Source organism: Dysidea avara, chromosome 3 (genome assembly GCF_963678975.1).
Source record: "Dysidea avara chromosome 3, odDysAvar1.4, whole genome shotgun sequence".
NCBI lineage: Eukaryota > Metazoa > Porifera > Demospongiae > Dictyoceratida > Dysideidae > Dysidea > Dysidea avara.
This window is the reverse complement of record NC_089274.1, coordinates 14,548,239-14,575,809: the sequence shown is the minus strand read 5'-3', so window position 1 is coordinate 14,575,809 and position 27,571 is coordinate 14,548,239. Positions and strand designations below refer to the sequence as shown.

Sequence of the window (27,571 nt, the reverse complement as noted above, 5' to 3'; positions counted from 1 at the left end):
CATGCATACGTACGTACAGTATACCCTCTAATGTGCTGAGAACATTATTATTATTATTATAGGCTTTACAGCACAACATACAAGGGACTACGAACTAAGTCCACATACAGTGCAGTATGTATGAAAGTAAATGTGTTGAGGGTCTGGCAGAAATTACTTTTGCCAGCCTTAATTAATTTCAGTAAATTAACAAACTAGTCTGAAGACAAGAAAATAATGATTTGATTAGTTACGAACTCAACTTGAACGATACACTTTTTGTTCTTCGTTCAGGTCGTCAAACATGAACCTCATGTTCCAAAAGAAAATTACTTTTAATGCTGAAATAAATACTGCAAGTGCTCTGATATTGTTTAGAATGTTGGTATTGAAATTAAGGTCACAAGATCCATGTTAGCCAGCTCATGTGATACATTTGTTACCTAACAATAACATCATGAAGGCTGTGGAGTTTGATTTGTGAAATTTTAATGTGCTTTGACATGAGTACTTCTATATGACATGTTGATCATTATTGTTACTTGTAAAAATAGTGATGTAAAAATAGTGAAATTCCTTCTCCCTAGTGGATCTATAAGGAGTATTATCCTCAGTGGTGTCACCATTGTACGGAACTGTCTTCACGTACATACTGCAAATTAGTTTATAGTATTCTGTTTTATTTCATCAAAATTAGGATTTTACCGTCGATTACTATTGACAGTTTCAAACACATTATCTGTTTTGTGTCTCGAGTGTTTGGTTGTACAGTATGGCTGTTTGTAACAGCATGTGTTTGCATGCACTGGTAATGAAAAACGGCTTTGCCAGTTATGATGCAGTTACATTATTGTATGTGTACATATATTGTTCGCAGTATGATGTTAGCTGACCTTCACTCTGGTAAACTACACAGATTCATCGTGAAGTTGATGTGAGTGATAGGGTAAGTACTGGGTCATAGTACAGGTCATTATAATGGTGTGAATATAGTTAGTGAGTGGGCAATATTACACTCCATTCCCAGTTTAGTAACACTCAGTAAGTCTGACTATCGCCAAAACATTACAAAGGGCAACTTGCACAGTGAAATCTCTCACCCTAATTTTATGAATACCACACACTAGATCAATTAAAGCTCAAAAAATGTCAGGATGGTTAGCTCATCAACTTACAAAGTCTTATTAGGAAACAATGTCGATTATGCATGTGTTCAGGTTTCACTGTATCAGGAGCTCATGATCATAAGCGCCACAAGGCACATGTGATATTCACACATTATTATAAACATGCTGCCATGTGACCACTACTCTATTATACACTCTACTCCATAGCCTATACATGACCACTGGATGAAGTGACACAGCCGTGAGCAGTAATGATGCTAGCAGACAGACGGCTCCTCCTCCCAAGAGTACATTTATGAAATTGTATTTAGGTACACTTTACTGAGGGATGAAGTTTAGTTGTTTTAGTTACATCATTTCTTTATACAATTATTGTGAGATACATTATTATTTTGATGGTTACACGATTGTTGTTCTTAATTCCTTTCTGGTCCGGCTTACACAGAAGATGTTACCTACACATGGACATAACTTATATCATAGACCATAGGGTATGGAGTAAGCACTAAACTAAACTGAGTTACTTGCAAAGTGTTAAAGATGATTTCAAGTGTATGAAGGTTCTTGCTAATGGACACCATGTACTGTGTGTGGTACATGAAGCTGGGCTCAAAAACTTTATAGGGAAAACAAAAAAGCTACAACTTGAAAGGACCAGTTGCAGTACAAAGAAAGCTGGATTATCAGTAGATAACATGCATATCCTGTAAGCAGTGTATTATGTACAGACCTTGTGGTTATCATCAAGACACTTCCTGTGTAGACCTAGAGAAATATTTAATGGGAATTGTAAGCATTATTATATAACATGAAGTGTGAGCTGCTTCATTTGTAACTTCTGCATAATTATAGACTTGATCACAGTAACCTGTTCATAAATTAGGTTGACTCGTTGAGGTCCAGTAGTTATAGTCTGTGTATGTGTCATATGGTAGTGTCTGCTATTGACACCCAGCAACTTGATGTAGTAAACTAAATCTGTAAACATATTGGAATATAATTAGGGGATTGGTCGTGTAATGTACCCTCTAGTACTTTAGTTAACCAGTCCCTTGACTTATCACATGCAATAACAACTTTTAATAGTAACAAATAAAACTGATAACACAACCACATGACAACTAACTAATAGATACTATATATACAAGTGGTAACCATTAATGATGTCATACAAAACCTAATAACTACAACATGATTAAGTAATAAAAGTCTTGAGTTCAGTACAGGTCACATGTTACACAAGACCTAATGTGGACACAACTACTGTACACTATCATATCACATAAATATCGCACACACACACAAAGCAAAGTCTTTGGCTACTGTGCTAGCACAGTCATCCCTACCTGGTGACTCAGAGCAGGGACATCTGTGGAAGTTTTCAGTATGTAATTATTACAAACGAAAGACGTCATCCCTGGTTCCAAGTAGATGGTATTATGGTTGTAAGTACAAAATCCATCTGCAATGATGAAATAAATAATATTATGTATCTAGATATCTACAATGCTTAGCTTCCAATAGGCACATTTTATTATGGGGATCTGGTGGTGAATAATCCCTGTGTGGAAATTATATTGGGAGTTGTGTTTTCAGGGGTATGATTGTATTGGTAGAGGCTTGTAAAGGGACATTCTAAACCTGTACACTATCAACTGTACACTATCAAGAGACTGAATGTTCAGTGCCCTTTATATGGAGGTCTTTTTAGAGAGGTTCCACTGTAGTTGCTTATACTTCACTTAGAAGCCATGTGTTTAATAAGACTACTTTGATATAGTGGCCACCTTCGAACATAGCTACCGTATGCAAGGAAATTTTGATGTAAGAAAAATTTGACGAATTCACACTTCAGCAGATTTGACGAATAAAATATTGACGAAAATCAAGAAATTGTAGACAAAACCTGTAGTTTTAAAGGTGCTTATAAACATATGAATTTGTCGATTCATCAAATTTTTCTGACATCAAAATTTCCTTGCATACGTTAATGTGTATGGGACATACTGCTCCATTGCTGAGGCCATAATATATCCCTAGCCACATGGTCCTATTAGTGAGGTTCATTCAATGCATGCCAACTGTATTTAATTAGGTAACACCCAGCACATTTTTAGCCAGCATTTCTTTAATACTTCTTTCAAAAGTAATAATTGTTTATGGTGCTACAGTACCATATATAGCATTACCATATATAGCATTACCATATATAGCATTACAACATACAGATAGTTTACATAAGTTAGTGCAAAAACATTAGGGAATGGAATTATTATAATCAGCTCCTAGCATATTTTAATCTTGGAGGATAGTAGACAATAAGTGACCCGCTGAGCAAAAAATTGACTTGTCTGCATTTTCTTGAATTTCTGACATTTTTAGTTGGAAAACCAATGGGCTGTTAGTTTCAGCATTATCCGGTAAGTAATTTCGGAATTGTAGCAATAGACATCAAGAAGGGCAAAACAATCGACTTGTACAGAAATTTACAGGCACTTTTGTTTAATCGATCACAAGTCTTGAGTACAATAGGCTATAGAGTTGGGACTTGTGTCATTCTATTCACCATGAACTGGGGCATTCATCAAGGTGGTACAGTTGTATACATCAATGCTATTAAGCAAGAAGCTTAGAAACAGCAATGATAAAGATATGTTATACCGCAACGTAATCAAATGCACATAACTAATGCTTGTTTCATGGGAGAAAAAAAAAACAAATTATTCTTACTCTCAGTGACTGCTACCCATCATATTGCTTTCTATTACACAATAATATAAGGTGAGTAGTGTACGAATGCAAGTGTGTATGAGGTTTGAACTGTACCAGATACTACCCAACTCAATGACAAAGAAAAAAAAGTGCTGTGGCCACACACACCACAGAGACTGCTTAGGGAAATTGGAAGACTTCCAACAACTATTTACCTCCTTAAAAGACTAGCGCAAATGTTAGAATGCTGCAGGTAACTTATCCTGACTACTTTGTATTAGGGTTAAGACAATAACTTTTGGATACTGCTTTACCGCACCAAAGCTTCGTTACCATGGATACTAACAAGTTAAACCAGTTGCACAAGTATAGTCACTCCTTGTGGGAGCTGCCAATTACATATTTTTTGGTTAGTTATACAGTGAAACCCCTGTGTATTAATACCGAACAAAAGTGTCCAGATTATCAAGGTGTCCTGATTTTCCAAGTCAGATTGCATGCAAACGGACATTTTGAGACCATTACCATGCATCCAGGTTATACAGGTGTACTCATTTTCAAGTGTTCTGATTAACAGGTTCCACTGTATGTTTAAACAATGGTTGTACTGGAGCTATAATGAAGTGTACGAGTTTGTACTACAGTGTACAGTACCCCTAATAACCATCAGCTGTGTGCATTAATTGTTGACATGACATTTGTAACAAAGCTTTGGTAACATTTTCAAGAGTTTCGGAGGATTTATCTGTACATTCATTCCAACCCTACATTGTATCTCCAAAAACTCATCTTACAGCACATCAATTGGAATCACCAATGTGTAACATATGTACATATAAAATTAAAGTGATGACCTTAAGAATCATTGCCTGCTCTATTATGCCAAACTCAGACATTACAACACTTCCCTTAGCCAAGCCTCTAAGTTGATCACACCTATATAAGCCAAGGCAGATTGTGCAAGTTAAACCTTACCATAACTACAAAGGGTCTGTCACAGTATAGAGTATATTTAAATAATGCCCCCAGGGTAAATTACCGTGTAGTACACGTTTCGTACAAAAAAGAAACGTACCTCACATCCTGAAAGTTGAATATATCTTCTCTTTTGTGTCCAAGCTTGTGTCTGTGTGTCTCGTATTATCGATCTTTATAGGCGCACGTTAATACCTGATTATTTTTATAAAAGCACCTGAGGCGCTTATGGACTCAACATGGGTGAACAAAACGATAGCCTCATGAGCCTCGAGGGATCCCGTCCGATTTTGGAGCCCGTCCGATATTAGGTGAGTTACTCTATATTGCTTGTAAATTATTTCCACTTAGATATAGCTGTTGTAGTTCAGTGGCATGTTGTAGTTCATCGGTGACACAACTGACACGGAAAGGGCCCGAGAAAGGGCCTGTTCGTTCGAACAACTTCCGGCCAGGGTGAATAGAATGCGGACCATCGTACTGAGACACGGGTCATAGATCTGAGCGCTACTGCTACTACGATCAAAGGTAAGCTATGCACGCTACTACGGGCCTAGCTATATGCTTCCAATTTTGGCACAGTAGCTACGTACTTTAATAAGCTGTAACTAGCTAGCTGTGCTACAACAAAAAACTAAACAAACTAGTATTTTAAAAATTGTTAATTTAATAATGAAGCAGGGATCTATAACTATGCAATAAAAAGTAGTGAAACAAGAGATGAATGATGGTATTACAGCATAGCTCGATGGGAAAGTCCCTACTTTGGCGCAGAGCTAATGTGCAATTAGCTCTGTGCCAAAGTAGGGACTGGCTCCTATATACTAGCATTTTTAAATTAACAATTTTTAAAATACTAGTATATAGGAGCCATAAATCAACTGATACAAATGTCATGACTTACAATCAAAACATTATAACGATACAACATGAATTCATTTTGCATAACACAAGTGATACTGAATTACTGGAGTTCTATATCTTTAAATACTGCACACCAAAGCTACAGTTATGCTCAGTTTTGCATTTAATGTTAGAATGTCTGAAAAACTTCAAAATTTTATGGATAGCTATGGATACTTACATGCATGTTCTATTAGAGTAATTTTTTAATTTTAATTTTTGTTATGCAAGACTCAAATATGAGTGTAGTGCATATCAAGTTAACGTACACTTAATAAGTTAATAAATGAATGTAAGTTAGGAGAATTAACTGTTTCTTCAGACAGAGAGTTCCATAGTCGAATAGCTGTGGGTAAGAAGGAGTGATAGTAGGTGTTTCTTTTAGCAGGAATAGTCATAAATCTCATTTGATGACCTCTTGTCCTGGTAAAGCTCCTATGAAGATAATTGGAAAAGTGAGCTGAAACAATATTGTTGATGATTTTGTAGAACATGATAATGGTAGACTTATAGTTCTTCTGTGTTCAAGGGATTCCCATTTTAAGCAGTTGAGCATGTTAGTTACACTAGAATATCTATAATAATCATTAAAAACAAATCTAGCAGCCTTACATTGTACCTTTTCAATCTTGTCTATGTTAGATTGTGTGAATGGTGACCAAACAACAGAGGTGTACTCCAACACCGGTCTAACATATGTAAAATAAGCTAAGGATTTGACACGAAGTGAACACTGACTAAGGTTTCTTTGTAAAAAAGCTAGAATGGAATTTGCCTTACAAGTGATAATGTCAATATGTTTAGACCAAGAGATATTTTGACTTATTGTAACTCCTAAATATTTTGCAGAGGTAACTTCGTGAATGAGGTAGTCCGTGATATTGTATGTAGTTGATAAGGGTTGTTTTTTGCTAGTTATAACTAGCTATAGGTGTTCGCATTTGTTAAGGTTGAGAGACATAAGCCAGGTTGCAGCCCAGCTGACTAGTTTATTTAAGTCTTCTTGCAATATTGAAGCATCTTCACTTGAAAGGATAGCTCTGTAAATTATTGCATCATCAGCATACAAACGAATCTTGGAGGATATAGAGATAGGTAGGTCATTAATGTATATGATGAACAGGAGAGGACCCAGGACAGAGCATTGAGGAACACCAGATAGCACACTGCAAGATGAGCACATTTCCAAGAATGACTTGAGTATACCTGACTGCTCTATTAGAGTATATACCTGACTGCTCTATTAGAGTATATCGATTTTTTAAAACAAGTTTTGAAGAGGGCTCATATTACCTTTGTAAATCCTTCCCTGAGAGATGAATGCAAGCCTTATCAATTGTTGTGTTGTGCCACTATTACTCACTCATTTTGTCCTGTCACACTAAATGGTGTGTTAGGGTCCTGCTTGCAGAAGTCTAAATTTTACAGGGGGGTTCCTGAACCCCTCGGAACCCCCCCCCCCCCCCCTCCCTACGTCCCTGAGATCAGCTGGAAACAAGTCACCCTGTAGAGATATCAGCTAGAAACAAGTTAGATCTAGTAACCCTATAGAGAATCAGTTACAAACAAATCACCCTGTAGAAATATGTTCCAGTGTTTATTCTAGGATTTCTCCTTTGGGGGGGAATCAGGAATTTGGGGGGTGACCAGGTAAAAGTCTGTTATATAGTTGTCCAAGTTCACAACTATTTTAAACACTTGAATAGTTGCCAAACACTGGTTAGTCATTTAGCGCTGTGTCATGGGTGTTGATTTTGATATTTGTGATTCGGTGAAGCCAGATTGTATGATCAGGCTTTCTGAGATTAAATCTGGGGGGTATTTGTGGTGACTGTGCATGCCATTTTGAAAATAGAAATTTTTACAAATTGCACTTTCTGAGATTGCAATTTTGAGAGTTAAGCATGCTAGTTGGAAAAAGGTAGACTTGGGCTCTCAGATATTGAATAGCCATCACTATATGCATGAAATTTAGTTAGTTGTATATGTACCCTAGCAGATTTTTAAAAATTAATTGATCTGGTATTGAATCTGAGTACATTTTAAGGTTGCATTTGCTATTTTAACCTGGGAAAATTTTTCATATTAGCCATTCTGAGATTGAATATGAGAGCATGTTTGGTGTGCCGTTTTAAAAACAAGCTTAGCCTATAAGTATAGTGTAGTAGTCACTCACAATCTTAGGGGGTGAGTCTGAGATTTTAGGGGGGGAAAGTTCCCCCTCCCTAACAGCCCTAGAATAAACACTGGTATGTTCTAGAAACAAATCACCATGTAGAGAGTGCAGCTTGAAACAAGTCACCCTGAAAAGAGTTCAGCTACAAACAATGAGAATTTCAGCTACAGTTCAGTTATGTAAAAAGTCACCTTATTAACTACAGTATGTGATAATCATTCAGTGTTAAATATAATCAGACAAAAAGCTATACAAACAATTACTTCTTTTGTTCCACAATTCCTGCAGTAAAGAACAAAAAAAAACAAGTTAAAAGGAAGCACCAAAGCCAGTTTATGGCCTGGCTTTGTGGCTTGCAATACAAAAAGAAGTGATATCTAAACCAAAACAGCCAAGCTGTAAAAAAGAGTGCGGCCCCCAAAAAGGCCAGGGTGAAAAAAGATGTGAAATCCAAGGTGGCAGCCAAGAAATGGCTGTGATGGTAGGTTAATGGCAAAAATTTTAATTACGACAATTCAGGTGAATTTGCATTGCTTCCTCTACTAGGATTCGGCACCAAATTCACCTGAATTGTCGTAATTAAACTTTTTGCCATTAACTTACCATCACAGCCATTTCTTGGCCGCCACCTTGGATTTCACATCTTTTTTCACCCTGGCCTTTTTGGGGGCTGCACTTTTTTTTACAGCTTGGCTGTTTTGGTTTAGATTAATATTAGCTAATCAAATAATACAATATTATTGTTGAAGTGTTAATGAAAACTATGTGATGCTGCTAGTTTTTAAGTGTGTGAGCATCTTCATAAATGCCACACAAATTTAATTCTTTTCGTTTGTTCATAGCATTGCCGTATACAGGAAAGGCGGCCAAACTCAAACTATTTATTGCTATCAGAGAATCTATACACATCAGCGTTGAAACCGGGTCACTACTGCTGGCCCGGATGACCCACTGACCCGGATGTGACCCGGATTAATTAAAGCCTAGGCGCACGATAAGAGCTATGTTTCGGGTAGTCTCGAGCAAGCGAGACTACGTTTTGAGCGTTCGATTCTTGTTGAGTAAACGAGTAGTTATGTGATAACTAAGCCGGTAAGTTTATAATTTAAAATCAGTCAGTGGGTTTAGTTCCACGTAGCTACTGTGAGTTTGCAGGCAGCAATTGGGTGTGGCTTCGTGCATACCTATATTACAATTTCCAGATATATTAAAGTGGGTGTGGCTCACAAAAGTACTTATCCTGTTGCAAGACTAGACTATGTACAACTCGTACAATAATCGATTAGTGAGCGTGGCTCCATGTAAGCTTACAGACAGCAACGGACATGGTTTTGTGCTACAGACTGCACTTACTAATAAATGGGCTGAGCGTACGTTTGTAGTGCGATAAGTGGGCGTGGCTCACGAATGAGCCACGCGATTATCGTTAATAAGTTTCCACGTCGTCAACTTGAACTAACAATTTCGTTTCTCACGTGATCCAACCCGGGTCAGACCCGGATAATCTGTAAACCGGGTCGGACCCGGATGACCCGGAGAAAATGTGACCCGGATGACCCGACCCGGTTTCAACGCTGATACACATTACTTTATTGAGAATCAAATTTGTGTGGCATTTATGAAGATGCTCTCATGCTTAAAAACTAGCAGCATCACATAGTTTTCATTAACACTCTAACAATAATGTATTATCTGATTAGCTAATATTAATTTTACAACTTGCACACCTCGCACATGACCGCATAATGATATCATTACTTTTTGTCGCAGTTAACTCTGCTTTACTTGGATGCGCACTTTTTTTACAGCTATAAGCTGTTTTTGGATGGGTATATATATGTACAGGCACTGACATGATCCAGAAATAAATTAAGGTGGGTGGCTGGCCCAGATTTTAAGTTGAGAGTCCTGAATGTCTTAATATTTACACCAGGGAAGAGCTGACACTGTTATTGTTTAGCTTATACAGTGAAGCAGACATACTGACAGTAGCATGATAGCTCTTGTGCACATAATAATGTCTGATCATGAGTTAACACTAATGGTTAGAACAATACACCTGTAACACCTGCATGTGCACTTACTACACATTCCTCTCTTTTGTTTGTGATATGTAGGAGATGATAGCTTAGGTTTGCTCCATTGAATAAATAAAATCTCCTACAGATCACACGCCCCACAGGAATAAACATCACCTAAAAGGATATAGCTATAAATATTCCCTGTATGTCTACGGTAAAATCGGTCCGGCCGGACCGATTTTGGATACCAAAACTGGTACGGCCGGACCATTTTTGGCATCTAAAATTGGTCCGGCCTGACTAAAATTGGTCCAGTCCAAACTTGGTTGGCCACATGCACCCCCTGACCACTTGGACCAATTTTGGTAGGTCCGCGTGTGTACCTAGCATTGTGTGGACAGGTCGGTCCATGCTAAGTTTTTTGTGACAGATCACTGCTGCCGACTTAGCCTGGAAACTATGTAAATGAGTAGCGTAGTTTCGTTTCCCGAGTTGATTTATGGAAAGTGCATATTAGTAGCTAGAAACTAAATTCCATGTCATAGCTATATGCAGCGATGAACATTGTGGCAAAATTAATGCTGTTTTAATTTAAAGCAGTGTGGGATGATAAAAGTCCTGCACTCTTCTTCTCCATGTCAATAGTTAGCTGTCCGAGTGGGAAGTAGAGGTTTTCTTCTGGCATACATCAACTCAAATGCATGGTCAATACTGGACTTATGGTGTGCAATGTTGCATGCAAAAACACAGGATTCTTCCCAAGTATGTTTTTATATGCTCAATAAACTTCACAAGTATCATCGGCTCTGCAGTGGTTGGTTGAATCTTTCATCCAGCCTGTTATAGTGTTGATTATGACAAACAACTATAGCAACATGATGGAAATCACCAGCCTATGCTGGATCACTTATACTTGAGGATGGTAGACAATTATAAAATCTATCATTAAAACATGTCTTATCGTCAACTTCCACATATAGCTAGCTCAGAATTTAATTTGTTAATTCTGACCCTTGGTCAGTTCTTTATTAATCTGGGAATACCCATGCACGCATTGTCATAAACAGCTACACATATCATCTCAGGGACTGATCCAGAGGGGGTGGATGGGGTGGCTAGCCACCCACCATGCATAGCCTTGCAGCCATTCAGACATGCATTATTTAATAATGCTGAATATTACTGATCATGAACACTCTTTTGTTATATCAACATGAACTAAATCCCTGAGATTCCAATGCTAGCTGGCTATAACCTTACAGTAGATGGTAGCAATATACATGAATTTATCTATGATCCTGGGCAGTATTTAACCATCACCAGGCAGAGGACTTCTTGAAGGAAAATATGGGGTCTGCTTTAGGATTGAGTCAATTTTACTTGCAATTCACCCTAAGGCTGTGGAATAATGCGACTGCCTCAATATTTTAAGTTGGCTAAGTAGTGAAAAACATACTGAGAATATTATAGCTATAACCTTTATGGTGATGTTTCTTCCTGTGGGGCATGTCATGAGTAGGAGATGATAGTTCACATTTAGTTATTCAATGGAGTGAACCTAAACTATCATCTCCTACATATCACATATGACAGAGAGGAATGTGCAGTATGTGTCGCGTGTGCACAGGTGTATTATAGTTTGTTTTAACCACTGGTGTTAACTCATGATCAGCCTGTACTGGGATTACAAAATACATCAGGCCAGGAAGACTTGATTACTAGTTTCTCATCCACAAAAATTCAGATTTCTATGTGGGCAGGAGGTCATTTTTTATTCATTAGTAAAGAAATACTCCAAATCAAGCTGTCTGTTATAAAGGTTAACTAAAACCTTTTAAGAACTATTACTTACGTATTAGCTACCTTTTCTGAGGTGCAAGTGACATTTGCTGCGCTTTAAAATGATAACCAGCCTTCCTAACATCAAAATATGTGTGCACGTGATTGATAACAGCAATAATGAAATTAGAGGCAGTGAGGTAAAAAGGGATGAATCTTGTTATACGCAGAAATCCTTTGAACTTCCAGTACCGAAATCACGTGATCACATTTCGGTTCCTCGGTCATCACACGAGTTCCGAGATTCCTCTTCTTTGGTGTTTTATTCTCACCTCAAGTGGCTACTTTGAACTGATGCTATGCAGCTTCTACGGTAAACCATAAATGTTGACAATGGACTAAAAATGAGTAAATCATAAGGTATTCAGTGCTATCAGTTAATCACAAAATAGTTATGCATTCTATTATAGCTGACAAGATAATCTGCACATCATGCCAATAATCAGTTCAGTCATCACAGGATAGGGCAGATTTGCCTCTCTGCCCACAGCTTGTATGTGAAGAGTGAAGACTTGTTTTAGTATTGTAGCTGTTGTAAACTTGTCTAGTGTGTGTGTGGTTGTATTTGTTGTCTGTTTTGTAATGTGATTTTTGTTTTGTATTGTGTGTTCATCTCGTGTTCATCAGTTCAGTTGGTGGGTGCTTGTAGATCTAGAAGTTGCTTGCACAGAGTGCTTAGAGTGCAATTCCCCTGTTCCCACACACGCAACTATCATAATGTTTGTTGCACTATAAAGCTTAGTAATAGATAACAAAGCCAAAAAGAATTAAAGCACTAGCTAGGTAAGTAATTGCATCGTTCCAGCTCTGTGATGTCGGCCAGTTCCTCTGTTGTTGCAATTTCTGAAACACATGCAGCCTACCAGCATGGCTGTAGATCTGTTTTTGCTGTAGAACTCAATGTGGATCACATGGCTGCTGGAGCATTTATTCTTCATTGATATGGTGTATATAGTTAGCTGTTACAGTAACTACATTTTTGTGTAAGTGTACATGTGGAAAGGACTTATAGGCTGTGCTTTCTTTCTTCCTTGTAATTTTAGCCATTCCAAATGTGGTCAATACAATTCAGTATAATAATGTAGCAGAATTTTAACCTTAAAATTGCAATTTTGGACTAACCTTATATAAATTTCATGGTAAAGTACATTATGTGGCAGTATGAATTGTAATTATTTTTCATATCCTCCCTATTGTGTTGTAAAACTATTTTGCAGAGTATTATAGCAAGATGCCACACAGCTAGAATCCACCAGTTTGAGATTCTGGTGTACAGTAAGTGTGATGTGTTTATGAATTTACTATAATAGACCATCTGAGATGTGCAATCTTGGACGTGGTTTTGTAAAAAGTTGAAAGCCTCGGGTAATGTATTGTAAATGGTAATGTTTGCCAGCCATGTATGTTGTCGTGAGGTATGTTTAGTACAAATTCATGCTCTTGGCTGGCAGAGGAAATTATTAAAACTTTTACCTTAATGCTATCCTGAGGTTTGCTTGTTATGACTTTCCACTGTTTGTATGAAGGTAAGTTTACGAGAGGGTTGGAGAGTGATCAAACTACCTTAAGCTTACCTTCAAACACCACTAGTGTGTCAAGTAAAATGAATACATTGCCAGTTGTTCAACCATTCTCGCTTGAAAACTGGTGCCGGATTCAAGCAAGGATTTTTTTTTAAAAGAGAAGATTCACATTGACATACGTATAACACAAAGATATTTAAACTGCATGCAATATAATCAATGTTCCTAGTGGTTGTCATAATAATAATAAGAGACTAGTCAGATATCTCAATCAGTTCACTGGATACTCCTGATAATAAAGGCTGGTCAATGCACACCCTTCCTGTATCCACAGATACTATTGCATCATAATGAGAATTTGTGTAGTATAACAACTCAAAATGTGTTGGCCTCAACAAAGTGCATTCTTCCATCTCAGGAATGTGAGGATACTTGAGTATGGGGTGGTGCAGTGGGTATATAGCATTCCACTTGTGCTCATTTCCTGACTGCTCTATGAAAAATATCGGTACTGTAAAAACTGTTGCTGCAGCTACTACTTCCACCTGAGTGGCCCATGCACCTGACGGCCAGTTTTGCTCACAATGTTTTTCAATCATATCTACATCTTTCCTTGGAATAAAATAAGGTCTGAAAATACTTTGGTTTTTTTTAACCATACTGGTTACCACGTGTAAGTCTTCATCTTGTGTACCGAATAGTTGAAAGGAAAGTGATGCATAGAAACAGTTTCCATCCCGTTTAATCTTTATTGCTTTACGATTTTGTCTGGTTAAATATGCATCACATGATAACATCAACTCCTTAGCTACCTAAAATAAACATTCAGGCAGTATATCGAATACAATTTTAAATATTACTTTAGCAATAGATTATAATAAAATTTGTTGTAAATGTGACTTACACCATGTTGTGTCTTAGGCTGTTTGTTTTTTCCATTGTTACTACCTGCATATGTTAAGTATGTCTGTATATTGTTTCGATTTGTTTGTTCATATACCTGATATAAAATTGTCAGTTAATTTCCTTGCAATTGTGTCGTCAACAGGCTGAATATTTTCCTAAACACATTGTGGTGCATTGGTATGTGTTAATATTACAGTAGTTCAATCATTATCAAACCTTTCTAGCAGTGTTCAGTGCATCAGTTCCTGTGTTAATCTGTGTGTGAAAAAAGCAATATCTCCATATCATTAACAATAAATTTGTATAGACCTTTCACATTTCCGTTCACTGCATGGCCTCTTCTTCTTTCCTGGCCCTCCATATTTTGGCATGTCTTGACAGTTGACGCACTTCTCACAATTTACTCTAGTACAGCCTTTGTTAAGTGCCACATCTCTTTCGCTTTTTTCCTATTTGTATGGAAACAATGCAGACAAGCAATTGTAAAATATTGCTGTTTACCAATAACTTGTGGCTGTTGGTCTTTAACTGTACGAATGTTTGTTTCTCTGTCAACATAAGGCTGATTGCTATAAATACATATATGTTGTGTTTATCACCTTTTATGTACATATGCATTTATTTAGCTACCTGCTTGATGCTGTCTGCTGAGATCCAAATATCAGTGACATATCTTCAACTTGTCATCGTTACTAGGCTTCCTAGAAGAGAGATGGTAATTATACTATGTACGTACAGTAGCTTTGCCTATAACTGTGTATGCATATGTACAGTACACAACAAGCTTCATTGGAGGGTTAGAGGGTTTTCTTCCAGAATCTTTTGATGTTTTCCATAATTGTAATTGTATTTCATTCTTTTGTGCCGGTGCAAATTTCTCCTTAACTTCAAAAATTACACAATTCATTTTCTGGTAAAGATTGGGTAACAGCCTTCAAAGCTGCAGATGGTTGCGTCAGTAAACGCAACACACGTTCTAGGACATTTGAATCACAGGTTTGGTCACATGATACACTTATGGTTTCTAGCATTTGCCTAACTGCTTCCTTGCGTCCATTGATATCTAGTAATTATAGTAATTTGTACATCACATTATATTTATTGAATAAGTACCTGAAGATTTTTGCTTGTCTTGTGATGTGGTACACATGTATACAGTAGACGTCTCTGTTGTCTCAGTAGGTTCATCCTCTATAATGCACTGATGATTGATTGATTTTATGTCTTCCACCTGTGAGTTCACTGCCAATGTTCCAACCTATACACATGTTAAGTATTAAAGTTTCCCTCACACTGCATGTACATGTGCAGAGTATGAAAGATGACCTTATGGGTATGCTTGCATATGTGTCCACATTTGTAGTCAATGCACGAACACTCCATGATACACCGACATAAATGGGAACACTCGGGGGCTATGCAGTGAGGGACACACTTGCTTCCTAGTGCACATTGCTCAGCATAAACATGAATAGCGTACTCCTTCTCTCCACTTGTAGACACAACTTTAAAGATATCCTCACTGACCATCTATTGTAGAATGACAGATTATCACTAAGTATGAGTATATAATCTATACCTGTACTGACTCATCAGGAATTTCCATCCCACGGGTGTGCCTGTCAGTACCCTCTTGTTTTAGTGATGCCTCACTGCTGTCTCTCATGACCTCCTTACGCATGCAATCAAAGAACAAATCTTCAATTTGTAGGAGTGTTCCAACTAGATCATCAATTCTTTTGTTAACTTGATGTGCCAGATATCTTGGATTCATCTTTAGCTTGTTATGAAAACTACAGATACATGCAGTAGTATGTACGATGTGTAAATTGCATCTTAACCTCTTACTATTATACACCTACCTTTCTACAAGCATATTAGTGTCTGTGCTCTGGTGATCAAAGTGACGGTAACACATGGCCCACTTTTCTATTAAATTGTAAATGAACATTTTCAGTAAATATGTGCACAAGTGTTATTACATGTAATTGCTACAACTGGTCCCCCAAAAGTTGATCCTCCTGACCACCTATATCAGCCACTGATGGTTCCGTAGACCACTTACAGTGCCACAAATGGTCCTACGGACCATTTACAGCACTATGAATAGTTTCCATTTAACATAACAATAACCCACGTAACAAACATGAGTTGTATAATCAGCAGAGTTTGTCACTTTTCACTTATGATTGTGTACAGTAACTATACCATGTATACATACCACCAATAACAGAAGTCAGTCCTTATTATAAGTTTTGCTTCACTCAACATGTATCTTTTCTAAAAGATAAAAGCTATGATAAATATTTTAAGTATCACAATCATGCTTGTTGAGAACATACCATATCACCCGTATCGTTGTGGTTTGAGTCATTAGCTAGCTACCATATTATAGCTAGATAGTTAGGCAGGAGGAAAGTTGTAGCAGTAGGATTCTGGTGAGAAAATGTTTGGTGAAATTGTTACAGATTTGTATTGGACAAATGATTTGGCAGATTTTAGTTTGTTGAAATACCACACACTTGCCAAACTTTCTACAGTATTGTGTGAGTGGGTGGGGATCACCTGTAACAAGAGGAACCAATTGAGACAACATTATATGCTCTGGCCAAACCATTAGAAGTACTGTTGTTGGCCTGGCCAGACAACTTGGAATGTGGACCACTTACATCATGACAGTACCTGCTCTGGACCTATACTCATTGTTGTAATACTCTATAAACTTTGGCTGTCTGGTAGACCAATAAGTCGTGAAAGTTCCTCCTTATCTTTAAATGTGTTGCTGTCCTTTTCGTTCATTAGTATCCATAAACATGCATATAGGTTTGCCTTCTGTTCTGAATCCTTCACTAGGGCTTTCAGTTTTCTCTGCCATGCTCTAAATGTTTTGTATAAATACATATTGTGATAAAAACAAAATGAGGTAGCAAATTAACCTGTACCTATCAATATGCCATTTACAAAGCAAATGTCTCACTCCTGGATATACAGTACTACATCCATTGACTCCAGCCAAATCTACAAACATTATGAAATATCACATCTTGTCATTGTGACACAATAGCTAGCTACATACCGTCATCTGTCATCAAATTAGTAATCTTTGCTTTAGGACATCGTTCATGAACTACTTTGAAAAACATAGTTAGTGTAGCTTCATCTTCTCTATTAGAGATCAACCAAGCCACAGGACATCCTGGGTGCATATAAGCAAAAGTATGTACGGCAGGTTCTAACGATATTAAGAATTGTGATTTGGATTATACAAACAATTAGCTGTTCATAGAAATACAAGTGTGCACACTATCTTGTAATGTGATTGCTGGCAGCCTGGCATGACATGTAATTTTTATACCAAATACATTTGTAATACAATGCCAACCATTAAACCTGCATGTATAGCAGTACGTAGTCAGTACAGGGTACAATATGGGACTCACAGCCAAGAAATGGTTATTTCAAACTCCTTATGTTTTACTACTGCTATGTTACTGATTGTTATAGAGGGAAAGAAATTACAGACATGAAAAGTTATCTTTAAAGTGGCACTGTATAACAGTTTAATTGTAGTAGTTAGACAGATAGGCAATTAAATGTTAACAAATGTAATGTGAAAGTAGCATCCCTTAATTCTGTATATGCATGGGGATGTGTATTTCAAGGTCTTATACTCATTAGGCCATGCATACCTATCTGATCTCATGTTGCGCAGGCTCGACCAACTGCATTTTTCTTCAAGTGAAATAATTTTGAAAATCACATGTGCGGATGACGTGTTCCAATTAAAAGACCATACAATTGTGTTACAGCCAAAAGGGTCCATTGAAGATTGTCCAACAGTCTAAAATTGTACAGATATGATGGGAAAGCTCAACGTGGAGAGCTAGCTGGCAAACAGGCAGTCTGATAATATGAAACCTGAATTTTTAATTGTGTATGTAAAATATAGCTACTGCAGTTTGTATGAAAATTGCTTTCATTTTCAAACTAATCTACCTACCCAAATTTAAAATAATTTTGCCCGTGCAACGTAAGATCAAATAGGTATGGCCTAATGATTATAATAACAGATTAATAATTAATACAGTGCAGTTTAATCTTGTCTTACCATTATGAAACTCATCTGGAACTACCAGTGTTACTAACTTATGTTTATACTGGTTTGTCTGGTGCGTTGAATCCAGGCATACAATTTTGGCTGAAAATTCTTCAAATAGATTCATCTGGAATTCTGTCATGATAGCCAAAAAGAAACTATCATCAGGTAATAGGTACTGGGAATTGGCAATCCCTTGCTGCTTATAAGCTATAATTGGTGATGGTGATTCTTGGTTTAGTTCATTGACAAGACGATCTACAGAAATGGCATCATCTGTGTGTCGATGTTTTATAAATTCATTAGTTTTCTTCGTATGTTTCTGCAATCTTGGCGAGAAATGAAGTGCTTTCTGCTTGCAGTTTCTCTGAAATATTCTCTCTTTTCACGACTACCCACACTACCACGGATGTCTGTGTGATTGAAAATAACTTATGTAAAATATAGTATGTTCACGTTGAGCTGGATCCTCAAAAACATTTAATAACTCATGGATGCAATTACACAGGATCTTGAAATTTGGCTCATTTGTAGCACTGCTTGACCCGCTAAAAATATTTCAAAATCTTTTTGTTCCAATATTTGACATAATATTTACAAAATTTTCACAATACATTTTCTATGAGGAAGCCATATAAGTACAGTGTCCATTACAGCCCTTTCCCGAACTTGTAATGGAGCCAAACCGTACATGTCTGTTGTTGACACCTTTGCTGTTACCAATAATCATCTGGTTGGCTGAAATGTTAACTCTGTTGAGAAAAAATCCACTTTTAAATTTTCGCTGTTTTTCAGGATTCAGCTCAAAGTGAACATACTATAGTATTCAGAGACGAATATTACATCTCACAGTAGACCCATGCCATGTGCAGGTTTGACCAGCCTTAATGTTCTTTTGAACAAGGTAAAGTTGTACATATTAAATTTCAACTATTTAGATTATTCACTGACCACTGCTGATGAAGACTAACAACTATCACTCAAAATTGGCCTGAAACACCCTCCAGAATGTAGCATCTCCTAGCAACGAAGACCACATATACTGCATCCCTTAGTCTGCATCTTTTTGTCTGTGTATTTTTTTTTGTCTGTATGCATGCACACAGTGCAGAATGTGTATGTCTGACCAAACTTGATTGTGGTCAAACATGCAGCCCATATAATTTATGTGGATGTCTGGTCACGAACTTTTATGTTAATAGTTAACAAGTGCAATGCATACAACATAAGGGTAACTGTGTTTAGTGTAGTGTTAATAATGCAGAAGTGTGTGTGTGTGTGTGTTATATAGGTAGTATGTACATATTAGTACGTATAGTATTATGTACATACATGTTGAGCTGAGCCATTGAATACATCATACTGATGAAAAATTACACTAGTTCTTCAATTTGTAATATAATCTATATTCATTCAAAATCTGACATGTTATTTATAACCAAAGCTGTCACTGTACATTTCCACTAAAGAGCATAGTCTATTTCCAGGAAGTCAAATCGCACATTACCTGTTTCGCTCGGTATTGTCATCAATAATAGCTGAATAATCCGCATTCTTTTTAGCTGTTTTCTCAGGGCTCAGCTCAATTCATGTGTATATGATTGTTGTGCAATTGTTGAAGGCTGCAATTCCAAATGAATACAAACAATTATGTGCACTTCATACCATCCATTATTGTTTCCATTTCCACACCATTTGCTAACATGGTCTTCACCCTTTCTATGATGGCCTTGGGCAATGGCAGATGTTTACATTCTTTCAAATTCAGTTGGTGATTAGTGTGTGTTGCCGTGTAACAAACTGTGACTTTTCCTGATACCAAATTCTCAGTTGCCGTGATTGATGCCAAACAAAACTTCTCCAGTGTGAGTTTGCGAGATTCCTTGGAAGACCTCTGTTTATCAGTCTTGAGTTGCTTAGTACAGCCTCTGTACCCACCATCCCGACAGCACGTATAAACTACTATACGTTTTTCCTCTGTAATTGAACAGATATGTGTGTATTGGTCACTGATAAACTATTGCAGAGTCTCTTACCATTAGTACGTTGCTTCTCTCCTGTAGGTTGTACAAAGTGGCAATGCAAGCTTTCTTCTTCTTGGTCTTTCCATGATTCAAACTCAGTCCAGCTGTTGAATTCTTTCGTTTCTTGTGCTATTAAAGAGTACACCTGATATAATGTTGTATCATCAGTACCTCACCTATATGAATGCTGTGTTCAGTTTGTAAGTGTTTTATCAGTTCAGTATGATGGAAATCACACTGTTGGCAATCATGGATGTGACACTTAAACCATCCACTTTTTGTAGCTGGGATCTGGTGGTCTCGTTTCAAGTGTTGAAGTAAATTGTCCTTTCTGTTTTAGGACTTGCAGCACTCATTCTCAGGACATTTGAACACCTGGTTATATACACCAGCGTTGAAACCGGGTCGGGTCATCCGGGTCACATTTTCTCCGGGTCTGACCCGGTTTACAATTTATCTATGGTGAGGGGTAGCTATTGTCAGTAGGTGAAGACCTTTTTTTTTTTTTGGTCTTCAACCTACAGCTAGGCTGAAGTTGCAATATTTACTCAACACGAATTGAACGCTCAAAATGTAGACTCGTTTGCTCACCCGAGACTAGCCAAAACACGTCTCGGCTTTAATTAATCCGGGTCACATCCGGGTCAGTGGGTCATCCGGGTCAGCAGTAGTGACCCGGTTTCAACGTTGATATACACACATTTACATATTGCCTTCTTGGAATGGCCCACATACAAAAACAACTGTGCATATCATATACCAACTAGCAAACGCTATATGTGTAACAATTAGTCTATAGAATATATAGGTACCTATAAGATTAAACTTGTCATTTCAGTAATTTGTTAGCTTTGTAATGAGCTACTGATTTGATTAGAAGTGCAATCAGTGAGTTACTTTACCTTTTCATGATCAACATGAGAGTGACCGTTTCTTTTACAATCCGTGTCAGTGTCACTGTCAAACACGATTCCCAGGAAGCCATTTTGCCGCCAAAACTCAGTGGGCGACAGAAGAAATCACATGATTTTTGTAGAAACAGGAAGTTCAAAGGTTGTAGGATTTTTGCGTATAACGAGATTCTTTCAAAATTCCTGCGTACGCCCCTGAAGTCAACTATCAGGTTTAGTTTTCTGACAAAATGTATGCAGTAGGTGGGTTGGTCACTACAATTATCCAGATGCATACTACAATTATCCATTACACATATACAGATGAAAAGTTAAACTGTTTGATGATGTGAATAGCTAGAAATGTGCATTCACTAGATACAAAGTCATTATCAGAAATGTTCAGTATAGATATATTTCTCTTCTAAAGGAATAATCTTTTGCCTTTTAAGAAATTCTTCAGCTTAATGTAAATTATGTAAGCACTTTCCAAAGTCAGTTAAGTGTCCTATACTGCTCTCATTTTTGCATATGTGACAGCCAAAAATAGATAGTTCTGATACATGTACAATTTATCGCATTAATTATGAATAACAATGGAAATGGTTGTGGTGATCAGTAATATGTTAATAATGGTACAAATGTATCTGCTAAAACTAAAGTGCTATGGTATAGCACCTAGAGGTGCTATTTTTTGACTAAAGGAGTCAAAATTTAGCACTTCTAGCACTTTTAGGTGCTACCATAGCACATCAATTTTAACAGTATGTATATATGGTGGTAATTCAGCCGGCATTGCAAATCTCTATGAACAAAAGAAAACTATAGCTGAGGATGCACCCTGTCACATTGGTCTAGTAGAAAAAGGAAATTGAATTATTAAATGGGAAGTGCAAAAAGCAGTTCCCAGTTTGCTATAGCTTGTCTCTATAAATACAGTATGCCCATACTGTGTTGGTGCATATTCATTGCAGGGACTGTAACGATTTTTACTAGAGACTCTTCTCACACTCAAGTGGCAACTATAAATCTGATAATTATCAGTGTAATATACAGGAACTCATGTGAGAAAATAGGTGTGCAATGATAAAAAGGTCAAATTGTCTCAAATATTATGTAAGTGCATTCCTGATTTAGTGCACATGTATGCCGTGAGATGCTCATGTGATCCAGGAGACAATTCTGCCACTTTGACAAACTCATGTCCACTTGAGTTGACAAAAGTATCAGCATTTAATACAAAGTACCACCACAAAAATGTTTTAATAACACATGGATGGAATTAGAAACGAGTTTGAAATTCAACTCATTTATAGTAATGCTTGAATTGTCATGAAATTTATCTGACATTTATGCTCCAATGAAATGTTCACCAAAGTTTGTGGTATATGCGTATGTGGCTAGGCACCAGCCTATTATGCTGGCATAATTTTGAGTATAATAGGTGCCCGAAAGCATCAAGCATAATGCTAGCATAATAGGTAGAATAATTATGTCATACTGTAAGCAAAAATGCATGCCACTGAAAAAGGTGGACAGAACAGTTGATGCCGCAGTGAAGCATAGTTATTTGACACGACTATTATTATAGTTTACAATGCAGCCAAAGTCTTAATGCACAATGAGCATTAACTTTTACAGTTAACCAGTTATTCATAAGCCAAGGTTTATCATTATCCATTAGAAAGTAACAAAACATGGGAACTGCAGAAAAAATTGAGCATAATTATGAGCATAATAGGCAAAAATTTTGAGCACTGCAGCATAGCATAATAGGCAAAATTAAAAGCATAGTAGGCTAGTGCCTATATGTGGCACAACGAAGTAAACTATCATCTCCTACACATCAATGTGTGGTATGTATACAACACATCAATGTGTGGTATGTATACAACACATCAATGTGTGGTATGCATACAACACATTAGCAACTGTTACAGGTGTAATAGGCAGAAATTCAGTTGCAAACACGTCTCTACAATTGCAAGCCATTCAATAAATAGTGCCAATTGACATAGGAATGGTAGGTACTCAAAAACTGTGGCCTGTAGTGATGCAGAATTTCTTTTAGTTGCTTGAACAAGTCCCTTCCTCAATTCACCCATACCTGTAGCTGGTTGTTCAAATTCAGTACAATGATATATTACACAAAATTAATATGCTTTAACTGCACAGCTGCAGGAGCCCATAAGCGCCGCAAGGTGTAATGCAGCGCTTATGTTATGGGCTCCTGAACAAGTCATTCATGATTAATAGAAGTTGTTAGACTTCTGCATTCCTGTCAAATGTTTTCCAGTAATTTGTAGCTATTATATAAATCCCTATGACCACAATGACCATTTAAATTTTTAATAACACTTAATGACTCACAATCTTCCAATGTATATACGTATGTACTTACAATGAAACATTAGAGCAGCAGAGGTGATGCTATACGTACAATAGCATGTGTTACTGTACGTGTGACTACGTTGTTCTGATTCAGATTGCTGCATATCCAAAAGCACACACTAAAGCTTATACTATAACACTGAAACAAGTTGTGAATTAGCTACAGACTTTACACAGTTATCATTAGAATGATCATAACTTCATAAATTTATTGTGTCCTTCTCCACTGTTGATGAACAATGCATGCTAGCCCTGGCCTCATGTGTACATGTGCTGTACTTCATTAGTTGTCGAAAATTTTCTGGACATTTGGAAATGGAAACCAGGAACGGAAAGTGGAAATGGAAACGGAAATGATCAAATTGTTGTATAAATGTACTCTAGAGTAAAACCCTTATTTAGTGGCCACCTCTTAATAGACCACCTTTGTTCAAAGACCACATTGTAATTACATCTCAAAGATGGCTAAAGCATACTTAATGACCTTATAAATAGGACCACTTCATGGTCACTTTTATAAGACCACCCTTTCTACAAAGCCTACCTCTTCTCATTGTAATACATGATTTTATCAAAACAGCTAGGTCAGCTAAAAAAAAGTTAGCCTCTTAAAGTCATGAGATCGATCTTATTTTTCTTTGATACAGTAGGTTACAGTGTACTAGCTACATTTCACTTGTATGGACTATTTTTGTATGACTCATTCTGGTACAAACTAAGCGATACAGATAGCCAGATGACTTGAGTGAAGTGTGGACCAAAATATGGGAAATGACATTGACTCCTTTCTATGAGTCATGAAATACATGTTTGGAGCTTATCAAATATTACCATGTAAAGAGGTGGTCTTTATAAAAAGTGACTATAAAGTGGTCTAACCAATTAGATCACCAGCTATACCTTTAGAAACTAAATACAATGTGGTCTTTGTACAGAGGTGGTCTTTAAGAGGTGACCACTAAGTGAGGTTTTTACCTCTAGGATACATGTATATAATGATTTGACCATTTCATGTTTTCCGTTCCCAGTTTCCGTTTCCACTGTTTCCAAATTTTCCTATGCTAAAGAGTGCAAATTTGAAATTAATTAAGTCTACAGAATTTCCATTACTGTACAAAATGAATGTGATGTATATAGCACCAAGGTAAGGTGATCAGTATAGAGATGGCACAATTAGTAAACTATTGCATCATTCAAGTCTAGAGTTCAATATACGTATGTGCCCACAAGGTCAATTTTGTGTGGTAGTTAAGGTGATCAGTGGGTGATGGCACAATTAGTAAACTATCACATCATTCAAGTCTAGAGTTCAATATATGTGGCTTGTCTAAAAATAGCCAACAGCCACCTGTTATTTATTTTGAACTCTACATCAAATCATGGGGGAATGCATAGTATGTACAACACAGTAACAATTATTGCAGGTGTATTTTTGTAGCGTGAGAAGAAGAATGCTAAGAGGAAACTGCTAGCATAATCTGCATACAAATTAAGACACTGTTTAAACTTCACCTTAATATGTTATGCAACAATAGAATGGTGTTCAAGACGTCACTCTTTAAAATGACAAAAGTGTTATATATATATATGCACATATATGTATCTACTATCAACAACTTAAAGTACTGCAGAACTGGATGCACATTCCATATTTGTAGAATCAATGCAATGTACATATGTGACTGGATTTGACAAAACCTGGCTTCGACACACAAAGCTTCGTTAGGAGATATGGCGATTTTAAGTAATCATTGTGTAGTAACTTCCCAGTGCCTACAGCTGTGTAACAAAATTTGCATCAATTATTCATCTACTTACTAGCTATCACTGTGTGGGTGTATAAGTTTCTGATACCCAAAATATATTCCCTGTTTTGGGCAGCTTTTTTTGAGCGGGTAATAATATCACAGGTGGTAGTAATAGGGGCGTTGGGTGGGCTTAATGATAGGACTTAGAAGTATAAAATGGAGCAAGAAAACGATTGGAATCCAGAGGCCAAGTTTGGGCCCTCCATGGCCCTCAAATCACTCCATATTTATTGAGAACACTATTAGCGAGCTCTCTGTGAAGTATCAGCTCACTACACACAATTACAACAAAGCCATGGTCATTTAATGGCGCCAATCTTCCACTCGTGGCTTTGAGTCTTTGACAGGGTTGGGGGAAAGCTGCCACAGAAACCAGACTTGCTAGTCCTGAAGGAAATACAGAGTGGAATATGATAGTGCATTAGACCAGCAATCCATGTCTGGTAAAAATGTAAGTTTGATTTTGTGTGTGTGGAAGCTGGTATATAAAATCCGGTCACATATATTCCAGCTGGTTTTTATGTGTCACATGACCACTACACTAACTGCATGACCACCACCTGATACCACAAAGTTAATAAAGAATTTCTTGATTTGCATTACAGGTGTATATGGCTATCATTTCAGCCAATGAAATGCTGATGAAAGTTCAATGTAATTATTTCCTATCACTATGCGGTGATCATAGAGGTGTAAGCTATATATAGCTGTCTATAAAAAGCTGTGCTCTGTAGAGTGTGGGCCTGTATTGTATGACACTGCACCATGTTAGTGATTGGAGTATTTGTGCTACTGGGAATAATTTCTTTCCCTACTGGAGTGTGTGCCACTAAGAAGGTGAGCAGCATTATCTGTTCTTGGCCCAGGCCACAAGTTATTATAAGCAATAACTGGACTAAGGCTTTTAGACCTTATATACCACTTTGGTTGCATATATCCTGTACAGTACCTTAATTGTTATTGTACTTAGTTAATTTTCATGAATTTATGCTGTACTATAATGTTATCTTAGGGAGGCACCCTCATACTGTTGGTGTAATGCTTGAATAAAAAAAAAAAAGTTATTTATAATAACATTTGTCATGATTATAGGTGTGCATAAAAGAAACCATCTTACCCTACCGTCAACTGATGACACCTCAATGGATAGAAGGTCATGCTACCATAAGTGGACCCTATGAAGTTTTTCCACAGTATTTTGAGATCCTTAATACTACTGGAGATTGGTATCAAAATCATTTGCAAGTTCAGCTGGTACCTCCCGGCATCTTAAAAGCTGATGACAGTGTTACTGTGACAATGATTATTGCTTTGGATACTGAGCTAGCTGACAGTCAAGATCATGACATCGCATTTGGTATAAGTGATAATGCATCTTTTGTTGGGTTTACCCAGTTTGATAGAGCTGCTGACCTTCAGGTATCACCATGTCGCAGTATAGAGGGAGACCGGGACAATGGACTTCTTCAAAATAGGGTTATATTGAATGGTCCTTTAGTAGCTTCATTAAATTTTTCTAGTGAAACCAAATTACAAATCAGACCAGCTGAACAATGGGGATCCTGCCACACAGAGCAAGATGAAGGATATACTATTGTTGCTAATTATCAACATATTCTAGATCTCAGCAATGGTTTGTTCCTTGAGATGTACAGGAATCAGCCTGATGAAGTGTATCGCATCAAGTATATTGCAACAGATGTTGAACTGGATTAACAATAACTTCATGTAGTATTGTGTAATGACAATTTTGTAATTTTGAACATTATAGGGGCTAGTAAGATGTCATGCACAGAATGTGAATATACATAATTAATAAACCTAGCACGATATTGTGTATGGTATTATTATTAGGTTTTCATCTTAACAAGGCCGTAAATATGCAAGTATATATGTAGTTATAATTGACATTTTCTCAACATGTGTGTTTCTTTCTATAAGTCAGTTCTTTTGCCTCAATATACTGTAGCTATACATGTAGCTAGTTAACAATGCTACATGTGATGAAATCTTACATGATAAATGTTCACAATAGCAATCATCATTTATCTCAAAAATTTTGTTAGTGAAGACCACAAACAATATCATCCTAGATACAGAATTATATTTAAGCAATAACACTGCATATCATTTATATGCATGCAGTGCATGGCTGCATACCCATGCATGCATGTAAGACAATAATAAGATGCCTATAGGTG

General features: G+C 37.0%; 2 protein-coding genes and 2 long non-coding RNA genes across 9 annotated transcripts in view; 2 read left to right on the top strand and 2 right to left on the bottom strand.

Moving 5' to 3' along the window:
* The first annotated feature begins 397 nt into the window (after nucleotides 1-397).
* Nucleotides 398-1,508, top strand: LOC136249517 (uncharacterized). Its single transcript, XR_010698239.1, has 2 exons — nucleotides 398-925; nucleotides 1,314-1,508. It is a non-coding gene; the product is annotated as an uncharacterized lncRNA (long non-coding RNA).
* Nucleotides 1,404-5,082, bottom strand: LOC136249516 (uncharacterized). Of its 2 annotated transcripts, XR_010698238.1 has the most exons (4): nucleotides 4,894-5,019; nucleotides 2,453-2,568; nucleotides 1,837-2,084; nucleotides 1,404-1,561 (listed from the first exon to the last, which is right to left on the bottom strand). It is a non-coding gene; the product is annotated as an uncharacterized lncRNA (long non-coding RNA). The 2 variants fall into 2 exon arrangements; XR_010698237.1 differs by lacking the exons at nucleotides 1,404-1,561; nucleotides 1,837-2,084 and having other exon boundaries at nucleotides 2,172-2,568; nucleotides 4,894-5,082.
* Nucleotides 5,015-27,194, top strand: LOC136249513 (uncharacterized). 5 transcript variants are annotated; one of them, XM_066041542.1, is made up of 5 exons: nucleotides 5,015-5,104; nucleotides 5,151-5,321; nucleotides 14,788-14,876; nucleotides 25,976-26,207; nucleotides 26,463-27,194. In XM_066041542.1, exons 4-5 carry the CDS (start codon nucleotides 26,136-26,138, stop codon nucleotides 27,084-27,086), a joined length of 696 nt encoding a protein of 231 aa, XP_065897614.1. In that variant the 5' UTR covers nucleotides 5,015-5,104; nucleotides 5,151-5,321; nucleotides 14,788-14,876; nucleotides 25,976-26,135; the 3' UTR covers nucleotides 27,087-27,194. The 5 variants fall into 5 exon arrangements, with proteins under 5 accessions (XP_065897614.1, XP_065897616.1, XP_065897618.1 ...); XM_066041544.1 differs by lacking the exon at nucleotides 5,151-5,321 and having other exon boundaries at nucleotides 5,026-5,104; XM_066041546.1 differs by lacking the exons at nucleotides 5,151-5,321; nucleotides 14,788-14,876 and having other exon boundaries at nucleotides 5,039-5,104.
* The window catches only part of LOC136249510 (uncharacterized), a 31,297-nt gene continuing 17,088 nt past the window's right edge, over nucleotides 13,363-27,571 (bottom strand). Inside the window, exons 2-20 of the mRNA XM_066041540.1 lie at nucleotides 20,458-20,656; nucleotides 20,294-20,410; nucleotides 19,923-20,234; nucleotides 18,270-18,670; nucleotides 17,238-17,357; nucleotides 17,104-17,179; nucleotides 16,504-17,039; nucleotides 16,144-16,441; nucleotides 16,024-16,090; nucleotides 15,741-15,954; nucleotides 15,488-15,691; nucleotides 15,275-15,419; nucleotides 14,792-15,224; nucleotides 14,663-14,730; nucleotides 14,471-14,610; nucleotides 14,378-14,416; nucleotides 14,256-14,316; nucleotides 14,160-14,203; nucleotides 13,363-14,067 (exon numbers count right to left, since the gene is read on the bottom strand). Coding sequence (XP_065897612.1) covers nucleotides 15,049-15,224; nucleotides 15,275-15,419; nucleotides 15,488-15,691; nucleotides 15,741-15,954; nucleotides 16,024-16,079 — 795 coding nt within the window. The 5' untranslated portion in view covers nucleotides 16,080-16,090; nucleotides 16,144-16,441; nucleotides 16,504-17,039; ... (4 more) ...; nucleotides 20,294-20,410; nucleotides 20,458-20,656 and the 3' untranslated portion in view covers nucleotides 13,363-14,067; nucleotides 14,160-14,203; nucleotides 14,256-14,316; ... (2 more) ...; nucleotides 14,663-14,730; nucleotides 14,792-15,048. The remainder of the gene's footprint in view (nucleotides 14,068-14,159; nucleotides 14,204-14,255; nucleotides 14,317-14,377; nucleotides 14,417-14,470; nucleotides 14,611-14,662; nucleotides 14,731-14,791; nucleotides 15,225-15,274; nucleotides 15,420-15,487; nucleotides 15,692-15,740; nucleotides 15,955-16,023; nucleotides 16,091-16,143; nucleotides 16,442-16,503; nucleotides 17,040-17,103; nucleotides 17,180-17,237; nucleotides 17,358-18,269; nucleotides 18,671-19,922; nucleotides 20,235-20,293; nucleotides 20,411-20,457; nucleotides 20,657-27,571) is intronic.

Excerpts from the sequence above, each read along its gene's own strand:
- LOC136249513 (XM_066041542.1), top strand. The coding sequence starts at position 26,136 with ATGTTAGTGATTGGAGTATTTGTGCTACTGGGAATAATTTCTTTCCCT. Across the intron at positions 26,208-26,462 it reads GAGTGTGTGCCACTAAGAAG|GTGTGCATAAAAGAAACCAT; the intron begins GTGAGCAGCATT and ends TCATGATTATAG.